This window comes from Trematosphaeria pertusa (genome assembly GCF_010094035.1).
Source record: "Trematosphaeria pertusa strain CBS 122368 unplaced genomic scaffold BU26scaffold_1, whole genome shotgun sequence".
Classification (NCBI taxonomy): domain Eukaryota; kingdom Fungi; phylum Ascomycota; class Dothideomycetes; order Pleosporales; family Trematosphaeriaceae; genus Trematosphaeria; species Trematosphaeria pertusa.
Window position 1 is genome coordinate 4048149 of NW_022987212.1, and position 18995 is coordinate 4067143.

An 18995-nucleotide genomic window follows, 5' to 3' on the forward strand; every position below is an offset into this window, starting at 1 on the left:
GCAGAGAAGAAAAGTGCCGGTGGAATGGTGAGTGGACAGGCGCGCCTTCCGCCTTCCGTAGCATGGGACCACACCACTCACGATGATGTGCATAGCTAGTGGACAGAAAAGCGACCTAAAGATCGGAAGTGTAGCCAATGGATGAGGGTGCTATCTACTGCTTGGAAGCAAACAGGATGAGAAAGGAAGAAGTGAAGATGCTTGACGGGCCGGCGTGCATGCTGGGAGCAGATATCCTGACCCAGGTACACGATACAGGCTGGGGCAGATTTCCAAAATTTATCGTCTGCCTGAGTGATTGTGAAGTAGAAGAACCGCATAGCAATGTAGGAAACATCCACTCAGCCCATTCATTCCTTTTCTGATGCACCAGTTTTGTACATGCCGCATAACACGTCAGATCGTTCGCCCAGTTGTATATTAGTACAGTACAAACACCGCACATGTGTGGTTCACGCGACTACACGCACACTGATCCAATTTCATGAGTTGGATATGGGCTCCGTGATGGGGAGGAAATTGCCGACGATCAAAGCAGGGCTGTGTCGAGTCAGTGCATCGTTCTTGACAGCCTCGCACTACCCACATATTGTGCATGTCTCGCTTGACCGTGAAGGAGAAGCAGCATCTTATCTCGGGATCCTTCGAATTAGGATCGGGATTTTTGAGCGAACAACTGGTCAGGATGGCCTTTTGACTGGAGTCGAAAGCGATGGCGCCGAATTTCTCCCAGTATGACACTAATGAGGGTTCGGCGATGATCTCATGGAGAGCAATGTTACCCTGTGACTCATTTGAGCGTGGATTCCATAATAGGTATGCTGCGCAACTCACATCTCGCAACTTCGACATAGGCACGTGGATGAGGCGCGCCATCTCTTTGTTCCCTCTGTATATCTCCCCCGTTCTCCGCCAGCAACAGGCCGGAATGGCCATGCTTGCGAAGATACGGTCGTACTCCATGAGGCTCTTATCGAACCACATCTCAATACGGACGAGGTCCATGTCGGACAACGACTGCATCCGCTCACGGAATTTTGGCCTGAAGCGGTCCAATTGCCGCAGGATCCTGACGCGTGAGATCTGCTGTAGGTTCTGCTCCATGTACTGATTCAGCCGAGCGTAGCCTTTCACGTAGTTGAACGGCTTCAGCAGCCCAGCGTCCATCTTGGCTTTGAGCAACTTGTTCATTCGCTCCTCGGGGCTATCTGTGCCTGCGGGGTCCGCAGCCGTCATATAGTATTTCTCTCGGGCTTTGTCCATGGGAAAGCCGCTCGACGGCCTCTGAATAGCGTTGCCTGCGGCAACTTGGGCGGGTGGCGGCAGCAACTGAGCGCTACCGGAGGCGTTCGGGTTGTAGGGCGTGTTGTTCGTAAGGCTACCCATAGGGTGCATCAAAGAGGCATCGGAGAATAGTTGGTGGAAATCACCACCGCCGTAAAAGGAGCCGTCATCCATGAGGCTGTTGTTGAGGAAGTCGTTGAGCAGATTATACTCGTTGCTAACTTCGGACGTGCTGAACATATAGGACGGGTGGAAGTGGTGCATATCATGAAAGTTATTATGGGATGACGAAGGCCAGTCATTGAGGCTCAAAACTTCACGATGGTTCAGTATGAAGCCCGTCCAGAGCTGGAGGTTTGTGCAACTTACGAGACGAGTTATGAGCGGTCAGGGAGGGCAGCTGTGGCGCAGATACGGGCGTGGGCTGGGCGATCGATGCTGCGTTGGCACCTCTGTTAGGAGGCAGAGGAGGTGGCGCCAGGTTGAGCCCTGCATCTGGAGCAGTAGTGGGTTGGTTGATAGCATTTACAGGGACCTCGGGGGGCGTTGCCTCGTGCTTGGAGCCGTCGTCGTCGCCATTGGCGTTCTCAGGCTCGGACTTGGACTTCTTGACGCCGTCTCGAGGTTCATCGTGGCAGAGGTGTCCAATATTTCGCTTGATACACCGCGTACACGGCCGCTCCTGCAGAGTAAGGAGGTGGATTAGCCCGAGGGCAGAGAACAGGGCACCCAGTGCACTTACGAGGTCGCATGTCATATGCTGATCGGGATGAGGTTAGCAGGCACTGTCAAAATGTCTTGGACGCAGGAATATGGAATGCATCGGAGGAGTGCGGCTTACCGAACGTCTGCAGTAGATGCACGCTAGGGGTTGCGCCCAGGGTTAGCAGGGCCATTGTCACTATCGATGGAGCACAGCATGAGGCCCTTACCATGATTGACCTTTCTACGCTTCTTTGGAGTTCTCGTCGGCGCCTCGGAGCCGGACGCGGGGCCCTTGTCTTTCGACGGCGAACTGCTCTTGGGTGCTTTGGCGCTGTCGGCGCCGTTCCCCTGATCCACGCGCCTGGACGCTGTCATACTAGAGGCGGCGGATCCATTGGGTCTCTGGGCCTCGTCCGTCATCAACCACGGCGGTGAGCGCAGGTTTCAGCGCTGGATGCTCGTCTCGGAAGGGCGCAGGCGGGGATGGTCTACGACTGGCCCGTCATGCGCAGGCGCACAGGAAAGGCAGGCGAATGTGGCAGCCGCTCGAGCACGTTCCTTGGTGACACACTGGAGCCGGTGCTGGGCAGGACGTGGGCGGCGGCGAGCGATGTTCCAGCGGCACGCGAGTGCTGAGGTCGCGCAAAGTGATGTTCGGCACCGTGAAGTTGCAGAGGCGCCACTAGCCGAGGGATCTTGCGGGGCATATCGCTCGGGCCGCTGGAAGGGAGCAGTGGGCATTTGACAGGGCGCCTGCCGCATGTCCGCGCGCTTTTCTTCCTTCTGACGGTCGACGGGAGGCGGCGGCGAGCTGGGCCGCGCAGAACTGGCCGGCGGTGTCTGGCGGTGTCTGGCGATGGGCAGGCCACGCGCGGAGCCCGTCTGCTGCCGCGGCGCCGAGAGGGCATATCGGCACCAATCACCGGCGGCACTGGGCGCACTCGACAGCTGCTGGTGTATCTGGCTTAGCCCTGCATGCACGAGTCCGGGAACCACAGCCCTGGGCCCGTGGGCTTCTATATTCGGCACATGACGATGGCATATCGACCAAGACTACCCTCTCCTTTCGCCGCGTCGCGCATCGGACTCGCCGCAGACGCTCAATCACGCTACCGGCACACCAGCTTATCCCCCGCGTCTCCCGTATCGAGCATCGTGCTCGTGCCGCAGTATTGGATCGACGTCGGGAGCCCACGAACCCCCCTGACAGGAACCGTGAGATGCAGTCCCAGTACCATGTTCACCGTGCCCTCCACGCATCAACCGTACGCCAAGCCATGCGAGCCCATTGGAAAGGAATATCCCACCCTGAACGCCGGACCGAACCTGCATGCCAATAGTTCAGAGTGCAGCGTACTGTTGTGCGCTGGCGCGTTTGAAAAGCACGTCGTCCAATGCCGCCTGCGCGTCCCTCATCGCCTCGTCGATGCCTGCGACTTGCTCATGATTACCCTGCATGTTCTCCAGGCTTCGTCGGAGCTGCTCGACGAGCGGCGCGAGCTCGGAATCAGGAGAATCCACCATTGAGAGGTCCGCTGGCCTGCATCGCTTCAAGCCAATGTCGTCAGGCCCGTCGCCCTCGCCCTCGTCATCCTCCAAGTCCTGTAACAGAGGATGCATCTACGACGTGTTAGCTGCACGCTCAGCCCACTCAAAAATAGAAGATTGCCTACCCGTCCATGCTTCTCCTGGTGCTTCCACTCGGCCTTCCACTTTTTCGCGTTCTTCTTCAGCTGCTCGAGATTTTCTTCATCCTTTTTCAGAAAGTGCCGGGCCACCTTCACCTGCTCTTTGAGGAGCTGCTTCGAATGGCGTTCGGTCGTGACCTCTCGGAAGAGCTGCGCGTAGCGCTCAGTGAGCTTGTCAATATTGAAGTGGATATCTTTAGCTTGGGGCGGGATTCTTGACGCAGACAATTGGCGTGCAAGCACCCGAACAAGAACGCTCAAGGCATCATCTGCAATCCTTGTTCTGTGCTCATCACGCTGGTTGTTGACAATGTCCTTCTTTGCGTCCTTGAGCACCCCGACAATTTGTTCTAGGACCTGCGGGGAGACCTGTGGCCATGTGTCTATCTTCTCCTGTGCAATCCTCCTTGTCCTCGGCGCGAGCTGCACGTACTTTTGCGTCTTGGGCTGCTCTGCTGCAATTTCGTCCGCGTCAGCGTCGACTTCTTCGTTGTGGGTTTTCGACGGTCTTCCCCGAGTTGTTTTCACAAGTGGACGATCTGAACCCGCTTGAGCCTGCGATGATCTCTTTTGTCCAGCCTTCTCCGTCGCTGTAAGTGGCTTCGGTCCTCGTTTCTTCGCCGTGATGGACTTGCGCAGCCCTGGAGGCCTCCCTCGTCGTTTGGCCACCTTGTTAGGACCTGAACGCGTCGGCGCCTTATATGGAATTAGTAGGCGACCACTGGAAAGTAATGTTGAGACTTACCATCGCGTTGTGGCCGGACAATCGCGGGGTGCAAGTTGAGACGCGTCCACGGCGCGGCGCTTGACCGAAAATGCCAAGTCGAGTAGTCCTAAAGCGGTAAGCCGCCCGCACGCGCATTCTTAACCTTCACCCCGGAGATCTCTAAACCTCAATTCACTCTCCGCTCATGCTCTGCGCTTGCGGATTGCTAGTCATTGCTCCGCCAGAAGCCCTTCGCTATACTACGATTTTCCACTCTATCATTGTCTCGCAATTCTGTCATTACCCAAACTGTTGGATTACCACTTCCGTCAGTACTGTACCTATAGGTACCACTCTAGACCGAGCTGAGAAAGAAGCACCACTTGTGGCTTCGACTGTAGGGGCAGAGTATTGGGCATAAATGATGGAAGATGGATGGAGGATGCAAGAGATGGCAAGGATCGCGAGCGGTTCTATGCAACTGGGTGAAACATCCTTCCCGGCAATGATCTGGCCGTCCGGGAGACCCACAACTCATACTACCGTTATGACAATGTCTCCAACGTTCGTGAGATTATTCTAAAGAGCAGGCATCTAGGGAGGTATCGCGAAGACGCGGTTTCGAAAATCCTATCCATTTCTCTCTTTGCTAGTCTTAGTAGTATGCGAAGGCCACATGTTTTGGCGCCACCGCGCCCACCTAGAAGTTGACCGCCGAGGGCATCCTCCTTTGAAAAAGCCGCCTGGATCTCTTGGAGTATACTAGGACCTACGATGCATATGCCGTCCAACGCAGCAATCCCCATAAACGCAGATACGCCGCCCAAACCAAACCCGTCATGTTCCCTCCATCCATGTACCCGCCATTCATATGCCCTTCCCTAATGAAATTTTGCACTAACAGCCCCATACCTCACGCCATCAACCTTCAATTCGAAGACCAGCCCCGCGCTCTCAATTTTCATATCCAACGTAAAATCGAGATTATCAAACTCGACACCCTTCGTCGTCGTCAGCCTCGTAAAAAGGCTCTTAGGAACAGTGTTCAAATCGGTGGTGAGTGTGCAAACATTGATTAAGCCCTTGCGGAAACTGTCAGGCGCCACGTCGGCGTCGCATGCGATGAGGTCGTCTTCGACAATGAGCGACTGGCCTGGCCGGAAGTTGCGCGTGTAATGGAAGGATATCGGCGACGATTCGGAAACTTGCGCGCCCTGTATTGAGTGTTAGTTTTGTATGCGGGACACGATAAACAAGGCAGGGGACGGAGGAGCAGTACCTTTGCAATATGCCATTGCATCCTATCGCTCACCATCCAACGCTCCCACAGCGGACTCCAGTACCGGTCGCTGATCGGATGTTTCGCCTCATCAAAAACGGTGGCATAGCTTGTGCCATAATGCCACCTACTTCGCCTACTGACCACCATACTGCCCTCCAAGCCCCTCAGTACTGCGCCCCTTACCACAGCCGTCCAAGCGTGTATTGGATGGTAGATCTCAATTGTGTTGGGAGCACTCATGGCGACCGCATGCGTCGGTCTCTCCGTGTACGGCGGAGGAGGCGCATTGTTGAAGTGCGCCTTCATGCGGCCGTAAAGATAGTTGCTCTGGCCGAAGCCTCCCACCAGCACAATGCCGCACACCAACCCTCCCTTGTGCCTTATGCTTTGGACTTGACCTTCCACAAGGTCAATCACCTCTTGCACTACCGGATCAAAGATCTCCTTGACCTGATCTGCAGTCATGACCAAGAAGCCCGAATCCAATCCAGCTTCTTCATCATCAGGTAGACCAGGAAAAGGAACGTTGACTTCATTGTGCTCCTCCTCGTTGAAGTTCCGCTTGACGAATTCTTCAAAGTACTTGAGCCCCATGTTCCACGTCTTGGCTTTCTTCTCGCGCATCCAGTTGTAGCGCTCGGTGCCTATGCGCTGCTTGACGTGGTCCTCGAAGCGATAATTCAAGAACGCTGACCCGCAAAGGCCACCAGTGCCCACGGCGGATTCTTCGACGCGTAGGGGATTGAGCTGGATTATCTTGTATGCTATCAGATCTACTGTCCCGCCACCTGTTATGCGTTAGTGGACTTTAGTCGGATTCACACAGGCCTTGGGAGGAGCGGAAAGAACATACCAGCGTCGCATACGATGAAATTGTCTCCGACCTTCAAATGATTGGGCTGGATCGCCTTCAGGGTATATACTGCCGCCGCCTCGGGCTCCGATATCAGCTTTAGATCATGTCTATTCCCCATGCCCGCCTTTTCAGCTGCCTTCAACGTAGCATCTTTGGCTGAATCAGACCACACCGCCGGCACAGTCAACACAAACTGCACCTTTGTCATTCCCAGGAACGTCTCGCCATATCTTCTCGTCAGCGTTTCCATCGTATGCTTGTATATCTGCGAGAGATAATCCGACACAGCTTCCATGACAGTCTTCTCATATTTCCTCAGCTGCGCAGCGGTTTCGAGCGGCGAGACGAAATGCGGTAGCTTTTGATTGCGGTCGAGGAACAGCTTTATACAGCGCAGGCGCGTCTCCTCTGGCTTAAACTGGAAGCCCCATTTTATGTTCTGCGCCGGCTTCCCAAGCTGATCTATCGAGGTGCTGGAGCCGTTCGGCGTGGCGACTTCAGAGTAGGCGATTTCGGTGGGGACCTTGTCTGAGGTGATTCCTAGTTACGAGGTCTATGAGCAATCCATAGCGTGTAGAGGGCCAATTCGGGTTGTATACCGTTTCCGCCAGGCCAGGTCTTGATGATGTCGATATCATCAGGAGTCGCGCTGTACACGGCTGCTACGCCGCTGTACGTGGTCCCGAAATCGACACCCACAATGAGCCTATCCTGCGCAGCATTCGCTGTCTCAGCGCCGCCCATGGCGGGTAACGGGCCATGGTTCGCGCCAGGATTGAACGCATACGGGATATTGCTCCCCCTTCCACCGAATGCGCTACTCATGCTGCTATACTCCTTTCTTCTTTCTCTGGCCTAAGATGTGGTCCGTCGCAATCTGGATCGGCTACATCGACGTTGCTCGCGTGGACGGCAGCCGCAGCTGAACTCTAATCGAAAGCTCGAAAAGGACGGAGCGATTCGGTCGGGCGGACTTGCAATGACGATGGGACGGACCTCAAGGTCACCGAAATGGGTGCCTGGGAGGCATTGACGAAGTTAGGCACCTGGGGATGCGCGTTGTAACAGTAAACATTGAAGCCTGGAGGGCCCTAGGAGGTGAGATCCCGTTTCAAGTGGCTGTTTGTGGCTTGCGGGCGATCTCCGCCCCACCAAGAACTGTCCCAGGCGGCGCTGCTCACCACTCTTCATGATGGATTGACACGAGAGCTCCTGTCGTGCGTATACCTCATTGTGTACCGTTTGATCCAGAGGCATGCATTCCAAGCATGCTTAGTAGCTACCCCTGCGCCCATCGTACTTCGGACTACGCAATCGGCCGTCCCTATGACGGGAGAGAAGAAGACGTCTGGTAAGCAAGCCTATATCTTAAACTCAATCCTCGCTCGAGCCTGATTGTAGACCCAACCCTGACATGCTTCAGACCTCTCTGCCCGCTTAGGCGTAAAGCGCTCCAAGAACGTCTCCTCCAAACCTTCCAAATCCGCCCCTCCGTCGATTAGCGCCCCGCCTAAAGCTGCCATAGCGACGAAGACAAAAAAGAGCGAGGTACAGCGACGGAAGAACCCATTCAATGATATGCTTCATCATAAACCCGGGAAGGAGAAGGATGGCAGGAGCAGCGCATCGTCGACCCAGGACGACGGAGACGAGGAGGCCGACCCTGGGCCGGAAGTTATAACAGATACGAAGGCGGCAGACAAGATTGCTGAGTTGGAACAGACACTAGTGGTATCGAGAGAGGAGCAAAATGCGCTGCGAGAAGAGCTGGCGAAGGCGCGAGAGCATGGTTTGGTGTACAAGGGGACGATTGAAGACTATAGGCGCCAGCTCGCCGTGAGGTATCAGACCCAGAGTCCTCCTGGAGCATTCCATCCCAACTCCCGACCGACTTCACGTCGCTCCAATTCAATATCCATGGACTACGAGCAAGAAGTGGACCCTCGCCGCTCCTTGACCTTCCAACGCGAGGACCTTGTCGAGCAGAATTACGATTTGCGCTCTAAGCTCGCGCAACTCCAAGACCAGCTCATGTCCCAGGAGGCTCTATATCAGTCCAGAATCGAGCAAGCAAGGTCCCGCAGCGAAACGGAGTGGAACGAGCTGACCTCTCGCCTCCACATCGCAGAGAAAGAGTCTCAAGAGCGTCTACAACAGCTACTATCTCTCAAATCTAGCATATCTTCTTTGACACGCATGGATTCACAGGTCACCGACAGCGAACTCTCGGAGGGGCTCTCCCAGCTCGCACACAGGGTCCGCGAATTCGTCATCAGCAATTTCCGCAGGACGAAGCTCGAACTTAGCAGTATCCCTACCGAGACAGTGAGGGCGCTCGAAGCAATATCGCCAGTCTACAAGACTATAGATCCGACTGATCGTCTTGCGCTGTATCAAGCTCTCATCTCGAGTGCCATGATGCACATCTTCCGCGAACCGATCATTGTCGGACTCCCTGAAACCGGACCACTTGCACCAATCCGCCAGCTCGCGGCATATATACACAACACAGGCGCCGACTTTCGAGAATGGAGACGGACAACAATCCGCAGTCTGGAAAAGAGCGAGGCAAAACACACTCTTCACCAGGAGAAGGTGAAGTTAGTGCATCGCCTGTCTAGTGAGGTCGGGCATCAGCTGTTCACGCTGACGTCTATTAATCTCACGCAAAATGCACAATCGACGCTAATGGGGATGTTGAATGCGACTGCGGATTTTCAGCACACGCTCTTACTCCAGAAAGCACAGTACAGGTTGCACTTCTTCAACGGTCAAGAAGGCCACCTCTTTGACGAAGGCAGGATGGAATCCGTCAATGATCTTGACGGTGGCTTGGACGAAGATGGTGACGTTGTACAGCGCAGATTCGCGTTCTGTGTATTTCCATGTTTGGAAAAATTCGGGGACGAGTACGGCGAGAATACGGAGGTCAGAAATGTCCTTCTGAAGGCGAGAGTATGCTGCGGAGTCGGATAGTTCCTCGGAGGACTGAAGCGGGCGAATCCGTTCAAGACTTTTGGTGGATGCAACCGGAACGCCTCAATAGCGAAGGAACCGAGATCTGCAAGTGATGTGCCAGAGGCAGAGTCTCAGTCAGGCCACATAGGTGCGCTCGAGGAGCGGGCTGGTCCGATATAGTACTGCCAAAGGCGGGAGCACCACGGCCCAAACCGACCGCACAAAACGCGCAAGTCGGAATGGGGATCGCAGGCTGTTTAATCTTCGCACGCAGACTGACTGCAAAGCACGGTATAGAAGTAACCGAGACAGCTCAAAGATGTGCGGAAAATGGTATGGGCAAAGTGGAAGCTGGGTAGCGAACGGTCAAGAGAATACCGCATGTGGGCGCGTAGTGATAAGACATCAAGCATTGAGGCCAGCTACCAAGCTATTCATCGTCGTCGGCATCATCGTCACCTTGCACGTCCATGACGCGCTCCCCTGCCTTTTCAAGCGTACGGCGACTCCATGCACGGACTCCCTTGTAAATTGCCTATGAGGAGTTAGATGCAGGTGAGCTAGAGAGATCGTGGAGAAGACATACCACCAGGAAGGTGCCCACACCAATCAGAATGATTAGCCAGCTGATCTGTTCATATCTATCACGGCCGGTTGTCCGACCTCTGCCTCCTCCAATTCTGAAATACGACAGTGGACTGGCAAGGAGGACTTTGAGAAAGCCAAGAACTCCCATGCCAGCGAAACCCTTGGCGAAGTGTTCCGCCCAGGTGGCGGGTTCGTCGTCTTCGTAGTAGTAATGATCTGTGCTGGACCACGGCATCACGTAGCTCCATGGGTCAAGGTACAGGTTGATGATAGGGTCGGCAACGAATCCAAGAAAGAATACCACCATAAAGAGAATGAAGACCGTCAAGACGATCTGCGCAGCTATCGATTGGTCAGCATGTTATTCAAATCATGGAAAAAGCGTGACTAACCAACGCTCGCCAGTAACCTTCCTGCTCCCAAACGCGCAAGGCGGTATTTGAACCCGCAAGTTGGACACTGCCAGTAGTTCCGACGCCCGTAGCTGGGATCCGCGTGGCGCCAGGCTTGCAGACACGCCTCGTGAACATACTTGGATGAGCCCTTGCATAGGCATGGCCGGATTAAACGACCATTCTCATCCTCGTATGTGACGCCAGGGTTGGGCTGGAGGAAGCCAGGCAGGTGCTCTGAGGGAGCCTTGAAGGAAGGCTGAACAGTTTCTAGGCAAATCCGGCACTGCCTCGGCGGCCAGTGTCTACGCCTTGAAGACTGCGTGCTCTCCCTGCCCTGGGGGGTTTCGCCGGTAGATGAGGGGCTTGGAGCTGCCCGTTGTCTTGCTGATGAGGTTGAGGCTCCTGTTGATTCTTCTTTAGGTACGTCGTCCGGCCAATACCATCCCGGCATCGGCTTGAATCCCGATGAAGACATGGTCGAAACGATATTGCTGACGAAATATGGACTTGCGTGGTTAATGCGGCTCTAGCCGGGAGTGAAGCATGAGACAAAGCGATATATGATCAACCAGGATGCTGCAGGAATGTAGTTGCGCTGGGATATGTGTTTCGGTAGCGCAGAGCTAACGTAGGCGTTCTCTTATGGTTTTCAGCGTTGCGGAATGACACGGTGGCAGACGCTGGTGGATGGAAGTCGCTGGAAGCTGAAAGGCGAGAAGTTTGAGCGTTCCGAAGTGGCCCAAGCTCCGCCCGCTGCACGTGACCCAGGTCGGCGCTTGGCAGCAGCCGCGTCGGTCAAGCTGCCTGAACGGAGCTCACAGCTCCCACCGTCCTCAGAAAGCACCTCAATCTCCACCCCGCCATCCGTTCTTCTGCCCCGGTTGCAACCCGAAATTCACTCTCTACCGCCTCCTTCTCAGTCTGGTAACCGAAAATGGCCGACCGATACTCCTTCTCGCTCACGACATTCTCGCCCAGGTAAACATTCGCTCTGCTCAATGCTCGCAGACTTCATTTGCTGACTTGGATGCAGTGGAAAGCTGGTGCAGATAGGTGTGTGCAGCGGCGCTCTCTGACTAGGAGAGCTCGGTTTCAGTCCATCGTGTCCGCTTACACCCCTCTAGAATACGCCCTGAACGCAGTCAACCAAGGTGTCACCGCGCTAGGAATTAAGGGTACGTTCTCATTGTCCAGCCCAAGAGTTCTTTCCTGACGCGCCTCTCCAGCTACCAATGGCATCGTCCTCGCAACGGAGAAGAAGTCATCGTCACTGCTCATCGATTCGGGTTCTTCGTCGAAAGTCAGCCTCATAACCCCAAACATCGGCATGGTCTACTCGGGAATGGGCCCGGATTACCGGGTGCTAGTTGACAAGGCCCGCAAGGTGTCGCATACCGGCTATAAGCGCATCTACAACGAGTACCCGCCTACGAGGATACTGGTGCAGGATGTCGCGAGAGTCATGCAGGAAGCCACACAGTCGGGTGGTGTCCGGCCTTACGGTGTCAGTCTGCTGATCGCCGGATGGGATGATGGGATCGAGCCGGAGGCAGAGACCAAGCAGACCGAAGAGGACACAGATCTGGAGAAGAAGAAAGTGAGCGGAAAGACGGGCGGTATCTTGAAGGGAGGACCAAGCCTGTACCAGGTCGATCCTAGCGGCAGCTATTTCCCATGGAAGGCTACCGCGATCGGCAAGAGTGCGACGAGCGCGAAGACTTTCCTCGAGAAGAGATACACAGAGGGTCTGGAGCTGGAGGATGCGATCCACATTGCTCTCCTCACTTTGAAGGAGACGATAGAAGGCGAGATGAACGGCAACACTGTGGAGATTGGCATCGTCGGTCCGCCAGAAGACCGATTACTGGGGTATGAGGGCGTAGAGGGCGCCAAGGGCCCGCGCTTCCGCACACTGAGCCCGCAGGAGGTGGAGGATTACTTGACAAATCTGTAGTGTGCAGGAGGAAGGCGTATCGGTGGTGAGCCATGCTGGATGCTTCATGTAATGATAGATAGGCTTGCGGCGTTCACGAAGGCTACTCCGGCGGGTTGACGGACTCACAAAATAGATGGCATGTGCAGAAGTTCTGCCTCTCCTAACCTTGAGTTCCATCTGTTGTATCATTCGCACTTGCGAGTCACTTGCGTTGACTTTGAAGTTGTGAAGGCCGGGCTATCTATTTTCGGCCTAGCGCCGTTGAACGGTGCGCTTACCTTGCCTTGCCTTACTACTATTGCTGTCGCCGTCCACACCTTCACCTAACCCTCGATATTTTGGCGGCGGCGAGATTCATGGCGCTGATCGAAGAGCCTGACGATGATGGCACAACTGTCACAGCTGGATTCCAAAATGAAGCGTTTCGCCTCAGGTCTTACCAGGCTGAGATGGTGGAGGAGAGCCTGAAGGCGAACATCATCGTCGCCATGGATACTGGAAGCGGCAAGACCCATATGTATCTTGCTCCTTGATTTGTTCAGAAGATGAGCATCTGACCATTTGCAGAGCTCTTGCCCGCACTGCTGCTGAGTTGGAAACCTGCGATCCCAAGAAGGTGCGAAAGAAAGCGAGCACTATTACAACACCCACGAACTTTGTCTTACGAGCGGCAGTTGGTTTGGTTCCTAGCGCCCACTGTCACGTTGTGCGAGCAGCAATTCGAGGTCTTCAAGTCGAACTTGCCAGGTTATGGGATCCAGGTGCTGAGTGGTAGGGATGATGTCGACCATTGGACAGAGCAAAGCATTTGGGATGCGGTGCTCCACAATGTCCGCATCGTCCTATCGACGCATCAAGTGCTTCTAGACGCACTCACCCATGCGTTTGTCAAGATGAGCCAACTCGCTCTAATCATTTTCGACGAAGGTGTGGACTTGATAAGGCACTGGATGTATCAGGAACTGAACTCTGTCAGCGCACCATTGCATCTCGAAGCACCCCGCAAACCGGATTATGTCGCATTTTTATATGCCTCTTGTACAGAAAGCTAACGAAGAACAACTGCCCAGGATCCTTGGTCTAAGCGCGAGTCCAGTGATGAAAGCCAAAGCTAGTGGCAATGACATACAGTAAGCTATTTCTTGCGGTTGGATGAGCTCGCTGACTATTCAAGGTGCATTGAGGAGAATATGAATGCAATAGCTAGGACACCAAAGATACACCGTTCGGAATTGCTACGCTTCGTATGCAAACCAAAGTTACTCCGAGTCGATTATTCCGCCATCGTGCCATCTCTCACCCTTCTACTTGCCTCGTTGCAAAAGGAATTCCAATCATACAACTTAGAGACCGACCCATACGTGGTTTATTTGCGCGCAAAACAGCAAGAGGGCCATGACACCTCGCGGCAATTACAGAAGGTCGCTATGAGCGGAAGCACGTACTGTTATCAGCAGTTGAAAACCCTCGCAACAAAGTGTCAAGCCATGTCAGAAGAGCTAGGCCCTGGTGCAGCAGACTGGTACCTGGGTCAGTGCATCTCCCAGTTCGATTCGATGATTCGCATTTCAGACCAGCATCTCGTTGAGTGGTCTGTGGAAGAGAAGCAGCACCTGTACGGAATACTCAAGCGACTGAATTTTGCAGAAAGCTCAGAGAGCTCATCCATTCCCTTGGATGCGCTATCGCCAAAGGTCGAAACCTTGATCGATGTGCTAGAGGCAGAGGCTTCTCCGGATTTCACCGGCCTTGTTTTCGTTCAGCAGCGAGTGTGGGTAGCTGCATTAGCTGAAATACTCTCCACCCACCCCCGGACTAAGGATCTGTTTAAGATTGGCACCTTCGTCGGGACATCGCAGTCTACGAAACGCAAGGCCAAGCTTGCAAATTTTGCTGAGCCGAAGAATCAGCAAGACACTCTGGACCATTTTCGGGCGGGAGAGAAAAACCTGATTCTTGCGACTAGCGTCCTTGAAGAGGGCATTGATGTGTCAAGTTGTCGTCTTGTCATCTGCTTTGAGAGCCCAAAGAATCTCAAATCTTTCGTCCAACGTCGTGGGCGGGCCAGAAAGCAAGAGTCAAAGTACTTCATTTTTCTTCCTGCATTGGGAAAGATGCATTCTCCCGAGGCCTGGCAATCCCTTGAGGAAGAGATGAAAGCTGCGTACCTCAACGACCTAAGGCAGGTCAAGCAGGCAGAGGAGAGAGAGCTGATTGAGGAAGAAGGTGAACGATTCTATCAGGTACCAACCACCAGGTAAGCGTATGATCTTTCGGGTTTAGGCTCCTACGACATTCCGCGCAACGTAGATTCTGGTAATGCTCGGCTGAGTGGACTTCGGTGGAGCAAACAAGCAACACATTTCTCTGACACAGTCATTTTAGGGCACTCCTCACCCTTGACAACGCATCACCACATCTTCACCACTTCTGTGCTCTCCTCGGCTCCGGTCCGTATATTGACGCGAGGCCTCAGTTCAAGTTCGAGGAAGGCAACAACGGAAGGATCACTGCAGAAGTTATCCTTCCTATTTCGGTTGATCCTTCCGTGAGAACGGCAAATAGCCTGGAGAGCTGGAAAACAGAACGAATGGCAAGGAAGGATGCGGCCTTCGAGGCTTATAAGGCCTTGCATTTGGCCGGACTTGTCAACGAAAATCTTCTCCCTTTCCGAGAAGCACTCGATGACCAAGCAGCGGAGTTCCAGATACCAGACAATACACCGTCGCTTGTAGAGGTCTCTTCGACTTTGGATCCTTGGCAGATGATTGCCAGATACCAAGAGCGGAATCCTCAAAGCTATCACCGAACGCTGCTCGCTCTGAAGGGATTTAGTCAAGAGCCATTCTACATGGTGCTTCTGACGCCCGTCCAGATGCCGGAAGTCCCAAGCACCCTGCTGTACTGGAATGAGTCGAAGCGCTTCTCTGTCGAAAGCTCACGCTTATCTGACGCCGTCTTGACTGAGGAAGAGATCCACGTCATGCGTGCGATTACTCGGAAGATCCTGTTATCCGTCTTCCACAGCCGAATGCAAGAAGAGAGGTATGATTTTCTCTGGTTACTCGTACCAGGCGACCTGTCGAAACCCGTATGGAGTCATCCCCAGCTAGCCTCGTGGGACAGCGCGACGACCGGAAAGCAAGCGGCGTCTTATCTCATGCGAAATAATGTGGACGACATAACACGATGGGGCTTGGTGACTGTTGAGGGAGACCAGCGTAAGTACATGCCTAAGAGCATATCCCCGGACAGCCAGCCACCAGGCCTTAACCCCGGACCACATCTCCAGGTCACCAGAACCCCTAGACGACGAGACTTTCTTCATCCAGTGCTGGACTCAAAACATGGGAATGAGGCATACACTAGGACGGAAGAGTTACTCTCTTCGAAATGTTTAGTAGACAACTTGCCGGCCATATACTCCGTCTTTGCGCTACTCGTACCCTCCGTTCTTTCAAGGTTCGAGGTGTATATGATTGCGGATACGCTTCGAACAACGCTTCTGGCATCTATCTCAATCAGCTCCAGGGATCTACCTCTCCTAGTGCGAGCATTGACGTCGTCAGCTACTGGCGAAGAGGAAAATTATCAGCGACTGGAATTCTTGGGCGACTGTATGCTAAAATACATTGCTACGGTCCATTTGATGGCAGACAACCTGACCTGGCCGGAGAGCTTCTTGACTGGGAAGAAAGGGAAAGTCGTCTCAAATGGGTTTCTCGCTCGTGCCACTATGTCAGCTAGCTTGGACAAGTTCATCATCACCAGACGATTCACGGGAGCAAAATGGGCGCCAAGGTACGCTGTTGAGGTGCTTTCGCCTCAGAGCGAGAGTGAGAGGCAGATGCGGTCATCGAAGCTCCTCGCTGATGTTATTGAGTCCCTCATTGGGGCTTCCTACATCTTGGGTGGTTTTGCCAAAGCCTTCGCCTGCGTCCAGACACTCTTGCCACTGGAGAAATGGACGCCCATTCCCGATGCGAACACGATCCTCTTTGAAGCCGCGCCCGCTGATACTGAGATCACCACTCCCTCTATTCTGGAGTCGCTCATTGGGTATACGTTCTGCAAGAAGATGCTTCTGTCAGAAGCCCTCACTCACGCTTCATATACTGGGCCCCACGCCAATTGCTCATATGAAAGATTGGAGTTCCTTGGCGATGCGGTACTGGACTATATCATTTCCAAACGGTTGTATGAGCATACTCCAGACCTGTCTCACCAGAAGATGCATGCCATGAGGTCGGCTATGGCCAACGCTGCATGGTACAAGGCCCAAGAACAAATTATGATTGAACTTGTGCTAACTTGTGTGTAGTAAGTAAGACCTCCGTCTATAATACGCGCCGAGGGGCGCAAATGTGCGACGCAGTCTAAAATTTGCAAACAATGGTATTTGTACACCATGTTTTTGTACCTCTGCTAATTCTACCGTCACCTTTAGTCCTCTCTTTCCGAATGTTCGAGACCACCGTGCTAGAAGAAAGGATAGTACCGCCGAGTATGCACAAGGAAACCCTTCCGAGGTGCTTGTGGCAGTTCCTCAGGTATAGCAGCCATCAGCTCGTCAGCTCAAGGGATGCGGCGATTAAGCAGCATGAGGCCGCACGGGGGCAAATACTTGAAGCATTGGAACATGATAAGAAGTTTCCATGGCACCTATTGTCTCTCACCGATTCGCCAAAGTTCCTCTCGGATATTGTAGAGAGTGTTATCGGCGCAATCTACATCGACAGCCAAGGAGATATCCACTGCTGTGAGATCTTCGCCCGGAATCTGGGTATTTTGAACTGCCTCGAGCACATACTCCGCGACGAAGTGGACTGCCTTCATCCCAAGGAACGTCTCGGACATCTGGCAGTGGAGAAGGATGTGCAGTACGTTAGGGTCACAGACAACGAAAGCTCGAATAGACCAGGAAAGAGGATGTACAAATGCCAGGTCAAAGTCGGAGGAGAGAACGTGGGCGGCATAGTAGAGGGGCTAAAGAGGCTGAATGCAGAGACGATCGCGGCATGGAAGGCTGTGAGGATCATGGAGGGCGTCGATGATGTAGACATGGCGAGTGATGAGGACTGGTTCGATGCGGAGGAGGGCGGCGGTGTGCCATTGGAGATGGAGGTGTAGTGCGCGATATAGCTGGACGAATACAAAGGAAGGGGTAGACGGAGAGAAAAGGCAAATTGAGGAGAGAGCAACAGGGGTTAGAACGTACGTTTACAGCGGTCCTGCGCGTCTGACGAGCTAATTACGGGATAATACTTACGCAGGCCGATGAATACACAGCAGTGACATAATTGGTAGAGCGACGCTCGCCAAGACATGCAGCTGAGTAATCTCGGAATTTCGTCATAACGCCGCAGCCCAAAACTTAGCATTCAACTCACAATCATTGCCATCCGATATTCTGTGATCATTCTTCGCTTGCAACTTAATCGACAATGGCATCCCCGACGACGTCACGAACTGCTATGCGCTTTCTGTTCCGTGCTGCTCCGGCTTTCCGCTCAAAGGCTCCGAGAACTGCTACAAGATGTCTGCACGAGAAGGCAACCCCAATCACGGCTTCTCTTCTACAGCATAGACCGACGTTCCGGCAATGGCATCAGAAGATGCCGTCTTCAGGCGCCTCGCTCGGGCGACGGACCATGTTCATTCAGACAGAAGCAACACCGAATCCAGACGTACGCTATTACGAACTATTAGCTCCCAAGAACGGCGCTGACTTTACCAGGCCCTTAAATTCAATCCGAATCAAAGAGTTCTACCCGAATCAATATCGTCGCAGTTCCTCGAGTACCTCACTCCCCGCTCTACCCTCGCGCCTCCACATCCGTCTCCGCTCGCCGCAAAGCTGTTGAACATTGATGGAGTCAGTTCGGTGTTCTTCGGCGCGGACTACATCACAGTTATCAAAGATAGCGCCACGCCGTGGGCGCATGTAAAGCCTGAGGTTTTCGCTATCATCAATGAGTTCATGGTCAGCGGACAGCCAATCGTCAATACGGTACAAGACCATGCTGGTGAGAGCGGACAGGAAGGCACAGAGCTTGACAGCTTAGCGTACGACGAGAACGACAGCGAGGTCATAGGGATGATCAAAGAGCTTCTGGAAACAAGAGTGCGACCGGCGATCCAGGAGGACGGCGGGGATATCGAGTTCCGGGGCTTCCATGATGGGCAGGTACTGTTGAAGCTGAGGGGAGCTTGTCGGACATGTGACTCAAGTACGGTCACGTTAAAGAACGGCATCGAGAGCATGCTTATGCATTACATTGAGGAGGTAAAAGGCGTGCAGCAGGTGATGGATCAAGAGGAAGAGATTGCGATGAAGGAGTTTGCGAAATTTGAAGAGAAGCTGAAACAGCAAAAGGGCCCCAATGCGGCACCCTCGACTGTCGGAAAGGGAAGCCTGGATTATGTGGAGGGATGAAGCGAATCATTCATTGGAGGCTTGAGGAGTTGGTCAAGGTGGTATACCAATCATCGGTCGAAGCACAGAGATTCGGAGGCAGCGCTCTTTCCCCAAGAACTCGACGAGGTGGCCGGATGTGAGGATATATTGCGATGGTGCTTTAGGCCATTACCAAGTTC

At 53.7% G+C, this 18995-nt stretch overlaps 8 protein-coding genes across 8 annotated transcripts; 4 read left to right on the top strand and 4 right to left on the bottom strand.

Annotated features, from left to right (window-relative positions):
* Window positions 1–221: 221 nt before the first annotated feature.
* On the bottom strand, window positions 222–2627 carry BU26DRAFT_35054 (uncharacterized protein). The gene is made up of 7 exons (XM_033822458.1): window positions 2217–2627; window positions 2126–2148; window positions 2027–2044; window positions 1654–1966; window positions 835–1598; window positions 587–783; window positions 222–540 (listed from the first exon to the last, which is right to left on the bottom strand). Exons 1-7 carry the CDS (start codon window positions 2407–2409, stop codon window positions 483–485), a joined length of 1566 nt encoding a protein of 521 aa, XP_033692064.1. The 5' UTR covers window positions 2410–2627; the 3' UTR covers window positions 222–482.
* Window positions 2628–3330: 703 nt separating this feature from the next.
* On the bottom strand, window positions 3331–4539 carry BU26DRAFT_527240 (uncharacterized protein; the record flags this gene model as incomplete). Its single annotated transcript, XM_033830758.1, has 3 exons — window positions 3331–3609; window positions 3663–4373; window positions 4423–4539. The coding sequence occupies 3 exons, from the start codon at window positions 4537–4539 to the stop codon at window positions 3331–3333; spliced, it is 1107 nt and encodes a 368-aa protein (XP_033692065.1).
* A 469-nt stretch (window positions 4540–5008) lies between these two features.
* Window positions 5009–7684, bottom strand: BU26DRAFT_446298 (actin-like ATPase domain-containing protein). Its single transcript, XM_033824615.1, has 4 exons — window positions 7121–7684; window positions 6519–7061; window positions 5663–6453; window positions 5009–5597 (listed from the first exon to the last, which is right to left on the bottom strand). Exons 1-4 carry the CDS (start codon window positions 7344–7346, stop codon window positions 5265–5267), a joined length of 1893 nt encoding a protein of 630 aa, XP_033692066.1. The 5' UTR covers window positions 7347–7684; the 3' UTR covers window positions 5009–5264.
* On the top strand, window positions 7685–9977 carry BU26DRAFT_599636 (uncharacterized protein). Its single transcript, XM_033835116.1, has 2 exons — window positions 7685–7872; window positions 7945–9977. The coding sequence occupies exons 1-2, from the start codon at window positions 7848–7850 to the stop codon at window positions 9495–9497; spliced, it is 1578 nt and encodes a 525-aa protein (XP_033692067.1). The 5' UTR covers window positions 7685–7847; the 3' UTR covers window positions 9498–9977.
* Window positions 9689–11030, bottom strand: BU26DRAFT_35196 (uncharacterized protein). Its single transcript, XM_033822473.1, has 3 exons — window positions 10460–11030; window positions 10066–10409; window positions 9689–10014 (listed from the first exon to the last, which is right to left on the bottom strand). Exons 1-3 carry the CDS (start codon window positions 10935–10937, stop codon window positions 9910–9912), a joined length of 927 nt encoding a protein of 308 aa, XP_033692068.1. The 5' UTR covers window positions 10938–11030; the 3' UTR covers window positions 9689–9909.
* Window positions 11031–11278: 248 nt separating this feature from the next.
* BU26DRAFT_513782 (N-terminal nucleophile aminohydrolase) lies at window positions 11279–12517 on the top strand. The gene is made up of 4 exons (XM_033827695.1): window positions 11279–11440; window positions 11496–11515; window positions 11587–11637; window positions 11689–12517. The coding sequence occupies exons 1-4, from the start codon at window positions 11397–11399 to the stop codon at window positions 12414–12416; spliced, it is 843 nt and encodes a 280-aa protein (XP_033692069.1). The 5' UTR covers window positions 11279–11396; the 3' UTR covers window positions 12417–12517.
* Window positions 12518–12754: 237 nt separating this feature from the next.
* Window positions 12755–17528, top strand: BU26DRAFT_558483 (dicer-like protein 2; the record flags this gene model as incomplete). The annotated part of the gene is made up of 7 exons (XM_033832567.1): window positions 12755–12915; window positions 12966–13014; window positions 13073–13325; window positions 13375–13528; window positions 13573–14655; window positions 14784–16711; window positions 16846–17528. The coding sequence occupies 7 exons, from the start codon at window positions 12755–12757 to the stop codon at window positions 17526–17528; spliced, it is 4311 nt and encodes a 1436-aa protein (XP_033692070.1).
* Window positions 17529–17842: 314 nt separating this feature from the next.
* On the top strand, window positions 17843–18834 carry BU26DRAFT_558484 (HIRA-interacting protein 5; the record flags this gene model as incomplete). Its single annotated transcript, XM_033832568.1, has 2 exons — window positions 17843–18085; window positions 18136–18834. 2 exons carry the CDS (start codon window positions 17843–17845, stop codon window positions 18832–18834), a joined length of 942 nt encoding a protein of 313 aa, XP_033692071.1.
* Window positions 18835–18995: the final 161 nt, after the last annotated feature.

What these genes read in the sequence shown, in the direction of transcription:
- BU26DRAFT_513782 (XM_033827695.1), top strand. Translation starts at nt 11,397, where the DNA reads ATGGCCGACCGATACTCCTTCTCGCTCACGACATTCTCGCCCAG. An exon ending in CTCACGACATTCTCGCCCAG is followed by an intron (nt 11,441 to 11,495) that starts GTAAACATTCGC and finishes ACTTGGATGCAG; the next exon opens with TGGAAAGCTGGTGCAGATAG. An exon ending in TGGAAAGCTGGTGCAGATAG is followed by an intron (nt 11,516 to 11,586) that starts GTGTGTGCAGCG and finishes ACACCCCTCTAG; the next exon opens with AATACGCCCTGAACGCAGTC.
- BU26DRAFT_599636 (XM_033835116.1), top strand. Translation starts at nt 7,848, where the DNA reads ATGACGGGAGAGAAGAAGACGTCTG. An exon ending in GGGAGAGAAGAAGACGTCTG is followed by an intron (nt 7,873 to 7,944) that starts GTAAGCAAGCCT and finishes GACATGCTTCAG; the next exon opens with ACCTCTCTGCCCGCTTAGGC.
- BU26DRAFT_35196 (XM_033822473.1), bottom strand. Translation starts at nt 10,937, where the DNA reads ATGTCTTCATCGGGATTCAAGCCGATGCCGGGATGGTATTGGCCGGAC. An exon ending in AAGGTTACTGGCGAGCGTTG is followed by an intron (nt 10,410 to 10,459) that starts GTTAGTCACGCT and finishes ACCAATCGATAG; the next exon opens with CTGCGCAGATCGTCTTGACG. An exon ending in GTGTGGGCACCTTCCTGGTG is followed by an intron (nt 10,015 to 10,065) that starts GTATGTCTTCTC and finishes AACTCCTCATAG; the next exon opens with GCAATTTACAAGGGAGTCCG.
- BU26DRAFT_35054 (XM_033822458.1), bottom strand. Translation starts at nt 2,409, where the DNA reads ATGACGGACGAGGCCCAGAGACCCAATGGATCCGCCGCCTCTAGTATG. An exon ending in GCGTAGAAAGGTCAATCATG is followed by an intron (nt 2,149 to 2,216) that starts GTAAGGGCCTCA and finishes CGCAACCCCTAG; the next exon opens with CGTGCATCTACTGCAGACGT. An exon ending in GACCGCTCATAACTCGTCTC is followed by an intron (nt 1,599 to 1,653) that starts GTAAGTTGCACA and finishes ACCATCGTGAAG; the next exon opens with TTTTGAGCCTCAATGACTGG.
- BU26DRAFT_446298 (XM_033824615.1), bottom strand. Translation starts at nt 7,346, where the DNA reads ATGAGTAGCGCATTCGGTGGAAGGGGGAGCAATATCCCGTATGCGTTC. An exon ending in TTTCATCGTATGCGACGCTG is followed by an intron (nt 6,454 to 6,518) that starts GTATGTTCTTTC and finishes AACGCATAACAG; the next exon opens with GTGGCGGGACAGTAGATCTG. An exon ending in TGCAATGGCATATTGCAAAG is followed by an intron (nt 5,598 to 5,662) that starts GTACTGCTCCTC and finishes CACTCAATACAG; the next exon opens with GGCGCGCAAGTTTCCGAATC.